The 9,586-nt window shown below is 49.1% G+C and overlaps 1 protein-coding gene across 1 annotated transcript in view; it reads right to left on the bottom strand.

Annotated features, from left to right (window-relative positions):
* Positions 1–773: 773 nt before the first annotated feature.
* The window catches only part of IGSF21 (immunoglobin superfamily member 21), a 144,001-nt gene continuing 135,188 nt past the window's right edge, over positions 774–9,586 (bottom strand). Inside the window, exons 6-9 of the mRNA XM_084822353.1 lie at positions 8,516–8,601; positions 3,205–3,397; positions 1,819–1,857; positions 774–1,060 (exon numbers count right to left, since the gene is read on the bottom strand). Of these exons, the coding sequence (XP_084678479.1) occupies positions 987–1,060; positions 1,819–1,857; positions 3,205–3,397; positions 8,516–8,601 (392 nt within the window). The 3' untranslated portion in view covers positions 774–986. The remainder of the gene's footprint in view (positions 1,061–1,818; positions 1,858–3,204; positions 3,398–8,515; positions 8,602–9,586) is intronic.

The raw sequence follows: 9,586 nt of genomic DNA, 5'->3' as shown, positions 1-9,586 counted from the left end.
GTTGTTTATGGGTTAAACAATCCAGAGTTAACCCAACAACAAACCATGGGCAATTGTTGGGCTAATTCTGGGTTGTTTAACCATAGTTTAGGGGCTCGCATGTCCCGAAACAACCTAGGAACACTTGAGATTTCACTTGAGGCCTGCCTTCCATTGGCTTTCAAGCATATTTTCATTAATTTCAAAACTGTTTAAAATTATTATATTATTGTGCATTGGTTTTATATTATATTATTATATTGTAGCTTTAGGGTTTTCCTTTTTGTAAACTGCCCAGACAGCTTTGGCTATTGGGCAGTATAAAAATGTAATAAATGAAACAAAACTTAAGGGCTAGAAACTTGAGCATTTTCTTTTAAAAATCAAAAAACGCAATTCTCAGGAAGCTGAATTCTGTGTCACAGTTCTGTGGGTGGTCCTCCCCCATGAGCATGCACAACTACACACAGAATAGAATATATTTGTATCCCAGATCCACTATGCTGGAGTGCCAGATGGCAAACTGAATGCCAAGGTTACCACCGCAAAAGTATTTTCATGAACCCATTCTTTGAAAACTCTTTCATGTATTCTTATTATTGTTGTTCCATGTGGACTCAGAGATCCTTGCCAGTCTTCTTCTTCTTCTTCTTCTTCTTCTTCTTCTTCTTCTTCTTCTTCTATTTCCTGCCTACAGTGCATAAGGAAAATCATTTGCATTAGCTGTATACACAAGATATCCTTGTGGTGGCAGTGGGTTTGTTTCTCTCTTTTTCTTTCATGGTTTTGTTTTTAATTAAATTGGATAACAAAGCCAAGACACAGACAGAAAGAGACCGATAACAAGACCGTAAATAGTTTAGAGGGGAGAAAAAAAGAAAGAAAAGAAAAGAAATGGAAAGGAAAAGAAAAGAAAAGAAAAAGAATAGAAAACCGATCGACGGAGGTGTGGATGCTGGACGGAGCCGTTTGAGGGAAGAGAAGGAGGGTGTCCAAGGAGAAGTGTTTCACGTCAGTTCCAAGGTAACTGTTAAGATAATGGCCAGCACAAGTCTGATGTTGCTGCAGGTGGTTGGTGAACCTACATAGAGGAGAAACAAAAATACCTTTTGAGAGGCTGTTGATTTTCTACTACCTCAAGCAGAGATTCTGCCTTTTGTTAGGGATTGACGAATTTGTCAGTTTCGGTTTCTCTCAGTTGCACATTTTTCTAATCTTAAATTCTATTCGTCCTGAATTTTGAGGATTTTCCACTGTTAAATTCAGTTCATCCCAAACTTTGAGATTTTTTTTTTAGTTGCATGAAATTGAGTGCCTATTTTTGTGCAACTTTCTCCTAGTCTGTGCATCTTTGTACGCAATTTTGCCTAATATACACATTTCTATAAGTGATTTTCCTAATATCATGCATTTTTGAGCACTATTTTCATTCATATATGTATTTCTTAGCAAACAAAACCTGGATGATTCACTTAAGGCTGGAGATCTATGGGGGTCTGGGAGGAAGTTCCAGGCATAAGGGGCAGCAAGGGAGAAAGGGCAGAGTCATTTATGGAGCTCGGGGCAGGGAGAGAAGCTCCACTCATAAGGGGCAGCAAGGGAGAAAGGGTGGAATTATTTCTGGAGCTCAGTGCGGGGGGGGGGAGGAGCTCCAGGCATAAGGGGCAGCAAGGGAGAAAGGGCAGAGTCATTTATGGAGCTCTGGAGCGGGGAGCACCAGGCATAAGGGGCAGCAGGGGAGATAGAACATAGCGATCTAGGGGAACAGCATATGGAGCAAGGGAAACAAGGGCAGGAGCTCGAGCCTTGCAGAATCCATCATTAAAAGCTGTGCCTTACCATTTGAGTCTTCTGTTCCTCTTGGAATATTTGGGTTTTCTAAGGAGAAAAAGGGCGGGAATGGAAAGAAAATAATTAGATAGTGATTTCACATGGGAGAACATCATGCAGCTACCAGATGTTACCAGAATGTTGAGGACCAGGACACCTGGCACAGGAATGAAAGCAGAACGAGAAATCGTAAGCGCCCCATGATAGTTAAACTATGGACATCAGCTCGGGATGGCCGGGAGGGGCATTGCCTCTCCCGCCACATTCCCTGCTTGTGGCGCCCCTCAGCCTGCCGTTGCAATGCCAGCTGCCACCATCATGACCTGGCGCATGAGCGCATGGACACTCAACAGGTTATCAAAAGATGTGATGTCTGGGAGCAGCAGCAGCTTCTCAGAGCAGGGAGAAACAAGCTGGGGAAATGATGGTGTTAGCCAGGGGATGATATATGGAGAGCCAAGCCCTAGTGCAGGGGTGGGGAACCGAGACCCCGAGGGCCAAATCCAGCCCTCTGGGGTTCACCAAATGGCCACTTTCCCTTCTCCTAGCCCCACCCCTTTCCTCCAACCAGTAATCACTGAGTGGTTTCCTGCGTTTTGTGCCAAGGCTGAAGTGCCTCTCCTAAGGGTTAGTTATTGGCTTTAAGAGCTTTAAGCTACAATATGCTGGCATGCATTTCACCTGACCCTTTCCCCCTTTGGCTCCACCCTTTTGCTTTGGCCTCACCCGCCCCCAGGCTGCAGCCCCTGTGTCAGGGTGGAAACTGAGCCCAGAGAACCTCAGAGCAGTTCGGATTCTGAGGAGGAACAGCTATCCATGGGAGAGGGGCCAGCTCATCCCTCACAGGCTCAGCACCTGGCAGAGATTCCTCCTGCCGGCATTCCAGAGATAGATAGTGACCCAGGTAGTGAGGGAATGTGGGAGGGGGGCTTCTTAGACGCTCAAAGCAGACGCAAAGAGCGACGAGCGATGGAGGGCGCGGAAAGGAGGCGTAGCGCCCATTTGGCGCGCAAGCAACGGCCGCCTCCCATGGACCCAAGGGAAAGAGGGAGGATCTCTCCCTAGCCCATAAGTTCTGGGTCTTCAAGTGACTCCCTTTCAAATGGGGATCAACTGACTACTTGCAGCTTAGGCCACCCTGCTGTTCCTTGCTTTAGTCGCTGGTGATTAGCATCTGAAAGAGTCATTAAGTTGTAAAAGGATTAAAGCTTTGAAAAGAAATCCTTTCGTCTGTGTCTTGAGTTGGCTATTGGAATCTACTGGGAGAAGCCGCCAGGGCGCTCCTGACACCCTGAGAGCTTCTCCAAAATGGAGTTCTGCCCTCTCTCTGAAAGAGTTCCCCCACCCCGGAGAGACCAGGAGCTGCAATGGAAGAAAATGAACTCCCCTCCATACCAAACACTATCAGCCTGGTGTGGGTGTCTGTGGAGCCCAGAGGGTTTTGTGCTGTGCAGCGGTACATGGAGCCATTCAGTTCTGCCGGCACTCGTTCCAAGACGAGCTCTTTCCCATCGTGTTCGGTGCTGCCGTCCAGGAGCCTGCTCCCAACGCGGGTCCAAGTGAACATGGGTTCGGGGAAGACTTCGTTCTGTAAGTCAAGCCCCAGATGGTAGACTTTATCAGTGCCACAGGTCTAATTGCCCACAACCATGCCCGTGTAGGAGCATCGGAACATCTCGGCCAATATTGCCAACACTGACTGGCAGAAGCGGCTCTCCAGGGTTGCAGGCAGGATTCTTTCCCGGCCCTACCTGGAGAGGCTGCCAAGGACTGAACCTGGGAACTTCTGCATGCAAAGCAGGGGCTCTACCACTGGGTCACAGGCCTGCCTAACCTGTCTGGAAGCCTGTTGGGTCCAGTCCTAGACTGCCTGTGGGGTGTTCCTCATTGTTCTGAATAAAGAGCTGATTTAAGTAGGAACATCGGAAGCTGCCTTCTACTGAATGAGACCCTGGCTCTATCTAGCCCAGTATTGTCGACACTGACTGGCAGCAAAGGCTCTCCAGGGTTTCAGGCAGGAATTTTTCCAGCCCTACCTGGAGATGCTGCCGGGGATCAAACCGGGAACCTTCTGCATGCAAAGGAGGGGCTCCACCACTGAGCTACAGCCCCTCCCTCAAAAAGGCAGCATGGGGTACTGGTTAGAGCAGCCTCCCCCATCCTAGCACCCGCCATACGTTTTGGATCACAACTCTCACCGTTCCTGACCCATTGGCCATGCTTGCAGGGCATGATGGGAGTTGTAGTCCAAAACATCTAGAGGGTACCGGCTTCTTTGTCGCTGTGCTAGAGTCTGCTTAATGCATGTGGCAAGTAGCCAGCCAGCTGTTGCATCCAAATGTTAACTGACACCACACTTGTAATGCATAGGAGGAGAAGGATTAGCCCAGGCAATGAGCCACCGTGAGTAATGTGCCTGAAACAAACAGCTCCTCGTGCTAGTCTAATCAAACCCTTTCACTTCTTAATTGGCAGCACGCTGAGATGGACTAAGCTATCTGCTTTTCTGGATTGAAGCCCACAACCCCGGGAAATTCAGTTTCCTTCAAAGAGCTGCAGAGTAACATGTTCTCTGGCTGTTAGAAATGTAATTGTAGCAGTCGTTCTATGTGTTTGTTTTCATTTCTTTAAATGCAGATCGTGCTGTTGCAACTCTCAGCTTTGCACATTGCGGGACATGGGAAGATGCCTTATATGGAGTCAGACCTTTGGTCTATCTGGCCCAATATTGCTGACACTGACTGGCAGCAGCAGCTCTCCAGGGTTTCAGGGGTCTTTCCTAGCCCTACCAGGAGGTGCCAGGGATTGAACCTGAGACCTTCTGCATGAAAAGTACGTGGTCTACCACTGAGCTATGGCCCCTACCCTTTGAAGGTTCACAGTGGTTCATCTCAGAGGAAAAGCATTACAAGCCCAGATATGGAATTAATAACTGAGCCAGAGAAGAATTCTCACCTTGGATTGATCTGTCTGTCTGTCTATCTGTCTGTCTGTCTGTCTGTCTGCCACATTTGTATGGACAATTTACAAGAAGCATAAGAACAATTGAAATGCAAAGCAAAGGGAGTAGCCTTTGGGGAAACTAAATTTCCCAGGGCCACTGCCATTGCTGCTGTCCCAGCTGGATAAGTTAAGAGCTGGGCTGAAATTTCTCTGAAGACATTTTCCTGAGGAAAATCTGGAGAGTTGTCTTTTTCTCACCCCCCCCCCCCGAAAAAGAAGACCAGGATTTTCTTCAAATATTCCCATGTTATGGTGAGTTCTGGGCCAGTGTGGAGGATGGGCCAACCTGGTTGTTGTGGTTTTGAAGCTCTGCTCCTGCCTCTGCTCATGGTGAGTCCTATCTCAAAGAGCTAGGGAATTTCTCCTCCCCTGGAGAAATTCAGTGAAATCATTCCCTTCCCTGCAATTTCTCCCCCCTCAAATGGGGAGACGCATTTCAAGAGAGGCCATTTGCACTCAGATCTAGGATAAGGGCTATTTAAAGGGAAGAAGAGAGAGGGGTTGGGAGAAATTGGGGGCCAGGTGGGTGGATGATTTCGGAAGTTGGATTGGCTAAGAAGATAAGCAGAGATCATTCTTTTTTCTTTTTTCTTTTTTTAAATGGCTTGGCTTGTTTTCCCAGCCAATCCAGCGTGAACTGATTTCTTAAGCGTCATAAAGATCTAGCTCGGTATCATCTGATCCAAGGGTGGACAACATTTTTTTTTCTGTTGAAGGCTGCATTACATGCGGAATCTGTTGGGGGGGTGTCAAATGCCCATGGTGAGCAAGGCTCAAGCCAGGAGTGGGCAGGGCCAAAGCCGGAGGTGGGCAGGGCCAAAGCTAAAGGTGAATGGGACCACCTGAATTGTCTTTCTCTCACACACAGCTTCATCCTTCCTTCCTTCCTTCCTTCCTTCCTTCCTTCCTTCCTTCCTTCCTTCCTCTTCCTCCCCATTGAGTGGGGTGCTGGGAAAGGGACAGATCACTGTTGCCAGAGCTCTGAGCATTTGCAGGCAGCCTTTGAAAGTAGGCCCAGGGCTGCGTGTTGGCAGCGTGTTGGCAGTCTATCCAGTTGGCATCTGCTCCCCAAGGTCTCCGAGCACAGAGAGTCCTCCCCCAGGCCTACGCAAGGTCCAACCTGGGCTCTTCTCTGCGCAAAGCATGTGTTCTGCCACCAAGCCAAACCCACTTCTCCTTCTGCTGCTGAGCGATTCTTTGCCTGTCTGCTCCCCGCCTCCTCCTCAGAATCTATGTGCAGGTGTGAGAAGAACGGCTCGCCGCCGCCTCCCTTGCCGAAAAGCCTCATGCATGTCGCGTGGCGCTTTACCACCTTCCACGTGTTGCTTAGATTAGTGTGGCACTTGGCCCTCCTTCCCACCCACGCTCTTGCAACTGCCTTGTAAGGATGACAACAAAAAATCAGGGGCACCAACGGGGAGGCAATAGAGGAGCTCGCAAATCCTCGACGAGGCACTCAGGGTTAACAGGGCAAGAGAAAACAACATGGGACGGGTCGAATCCCACTGCTTCCATCTTGCAAAGTGGGTGCAAAACGCACAGGGAAAATGACGCTTCCTCTCGGGTGCGTTTTGGTTTGTTAATTTCAGCCTGTCACATCTGCTTGTCAGGGCTGCTTACAAACCCTGTATTAAAGAAGTTGAGTTCAGGGTTGTCTAATCCAAACTGGAATGGCGCTTTGAGGCCTTTCCCAGACCAAGTCACGGGAGCTCCGTCAACCAGAGATGCTGAGGGCTGAACCGAGCACCTCTGATGCACAACGTGGGCCCTCTGCTGCTGAGGAACGGCCCAGTCCCATAAGAAGATGCCTCTGGGCTTCCCTAGCAGTGCTCATTTAGGCCTTTCCAAGTGTGGTGTAGTGGTCTGAGTGTTGGACTGGGACTCAGGAGAGTCCCCACTTGGCCACAAAGCTCATTGGGTGACTCTGGGGCCAGTCACTGATTCTCAACTAGGGATGTACAAAAGTCACTTACCTTTTCGAAGGGTGACATTCGCGGTGGGGGGGAGGCGCTCCGTCCCTCCCCCCGAAATTCTCTCCGGCTGGCTCCGCTCTGCCGAGATTCCGTGGAGCCGCTGGCTGGGGCCGCCCGCAGCCGGACATCCCGCAGCCGGACATCCGGCTGCTGGGCAGCCTGCAGGGATGCAAATGGCGGCTGCCGTAGCTGCCGCCATTTGCATCCCTGTATTTTGCCGTGATAGGCTATGTAAATATTTCCGTAGCCTATCACGGCAAAAAACCAAAAACAAACAGCAAACGCAAATGGCGGCGGCTACGGCGGCTGCCATTTGCGTTCCTTTTTTTTTTTTTTTGCCGTGATAGGCTACGTAAATATTTACATAGCCTATTATGGCAAAAAAAAAAGGGAATGCAAATGGCGGCCACTACGCCATTTGCGCCCCTCTCTTTTGTCATAATAGGCTACGTAAATATTTATGTAGCCTATCACACGGCAAAAACAAGGGAACGCAAATGGTAGCCGCCGCCGTTTGTGTTCCTTAGTTTTGCCATGATAGGCTACATAAATACTTACATAGCCTATCACGGCTTCCGCAGGGACGCAAATGGCGTCCCTGCATTAGCTGTGATAGGCTATGTAAGTATTTACGTAGCCTATCACGGCTATATGGAAGAAGCGAATGGCGGCCGCAGACGTGGCTGCCATTCGCAATGCAGCGCGGACGGCAGCTCCATTTAGGTGCTCCATTTGGGGCCCATTTCGCGGGGTGGGTGGGTGGGGGCCTTTGTTTCTCCACAGATTTTGTGGGGCAGAATGCACTGGCATTCGGCCTCACCGAGATCCGTGGCAGAATTCTCTGACATCCCTGTTCTCAGCCTAACCTACCTCACAGGGTTGTCGTGAGGATAAAATGGAGAGGAGGAAGAGGATTACATACGCCATGTCTGGCTCTTTGCAGGAAAGGAGGGATATAAAATAAATACATACATACATATGTACATACATACGTACATACATACATACTTTTTTCTGCTAAACCATGGGGAGATGTTAGGAGGCGTTTGGCATGCAACATGTGCGTTTTGCCACTGTGCTGTGGCCCCTGTTCCTTGTCACCTTTGTGCACCGATCTGTGTGCTCTCGAGATCTCCTAGCGCATGCAGGGTTGCTCTGTTCATTCTGATGCAAAGAAGCAACACTTTCAAGCTCCTCACACACCCCGAATAACCTTTCAGCGCTTCGTCTGTTGTCAAGGAATTCTTTAGCCAGTCCGTAAGATTGAAGGGGTCGCTTTTGCAGCAAATACAGAAAAGATCTCTCTCTCTGTCTCATGGCACCTTAAAGACTGAAGGCTCTGCTGCTCATTTGTTGCATAGATTTGGACAGATCTGTTGCAAAGCGTTTGCTTCTGGGCTCAGATCCCTGAAGGCTCTTGCTACTCTCTCTCTCTCTCTCTCTCTCTCTCTCTCTCTCCCCCCGCCCTTTTCTCATCTCTGTGTTTCTGTAAGACCAATTAGAGCTAACAAATTAATCTTGGTATTCCTTTCACCCTCACTTGGTCTTCTGTAGGTAGTTGTCTCTGTTTATTTATTTGTCATCCCCTGCCCCCCATTAAATTACTCACAAAAGTGACCTACAAGATAAAAGCAAAAAGACAACAAGCAAACAAACCCACACCCAAATGGGACAGCGATAGCAACTGGCAGCCTTTGATCTGTTCGGATGCTGGCGAGACTCGCACGCACCTGAAACCCCTGCACCAGGATCCGGATTGTGTCTCCGACGCGGGCTCTTGTCGGCGTCATCATGATCTTGGGGCCTTTGGGAGCCACTGCAGGGAAAGAAAGCGGGTTGGTGCCCCAACAGCTGTGCTTGCCCCATCCTTGGCCTCCCTGTTTCCCAACGCCATCACTGGGGGTGCCAGCTTCTGAACCCGTCCCTGCTCCTCTGCCAGTAATAGCCTCTAGATCTGCTGGCGTGAGCAGGGGGACCTGTGTAGGCCCAGGCCACAAGAGCCAGTGACGCTCACCCAGTAACCGTGGCCCAATCACAATCTCTAACCCTACCTCACAGGGCTGTTGCGAGGTTAAAATGAGGGAGAGGAGAACGACGAATACCAACTTGAGCTCCTTGGAAGAAAGCTTGGATATCAGTGCCATCGGCAAAGCAATGAACATCTCCACTTTGCTGATGCCAATGTTTTCTTAAAGGCACAGGAGCATCAAAGGGGCTTCTTTTGCCCATCAGTTGGTAACCTCACATTATACTCCAGCGCTCCTGGCCTTGCATGATCCAATTCCAACCCCCAATCTTGCCCTTTTGAGATGCAGTCTCTGAGATCCAAATGCTGGGACAATTACCAAGATGTCTAAGCTCCTGTTAATGGCCTGATCTCATTTCCAAGTAGAACGAAGCAACCCCCCACCCCACACATGTATCCTCCTCTCCTCCTCCTCTCCCCCCCCCCCACACTTACAAAAGACTTTATATTTTCTCAGTGCTGTACAGATTTTGTATGAAAAAACAGTCCCGGCCTGCAGGTTCACAACTAGATGTGGTACTGCTATATCTAGTATCTCCTATCTGGTTGCTACTAGGGATATATAAGAAATTGGTTTCAGTTAGTTTTTGATCATAATCCACCCAATTCACACCTCCTGGACCCAAACACAATCTGTGGTGGAAGCCGGTACATTTCCGAGGTTGGAATGTGATTTGCAGACAACACACACACACACACACACAACTTCGACAACATGCATACATTTGAAAAATGGGCATGAAAAAATGAGTACATTTGAAAAATGCGCACAAGC

The sequence above is a fragment of the Heloderma suspectum genome, chromosome 15 (assembly GCF_057233095.1).
Source record: "Heloderma suspectum isolate Gila_16-S chromosome 15, 16-S_ref, whole genome shotgun sequence".
Classification (NCBI taxonomy): domain Eukaryota; kingdom Metazoa; phylum Chordata; class Lepidosauria; order Squamata; family Helodermatidae; genus Heloderma; species Heloderma suspectum.
This window is presented reverse-complemented; position numbering and strand designations above follow the sequence as displayed.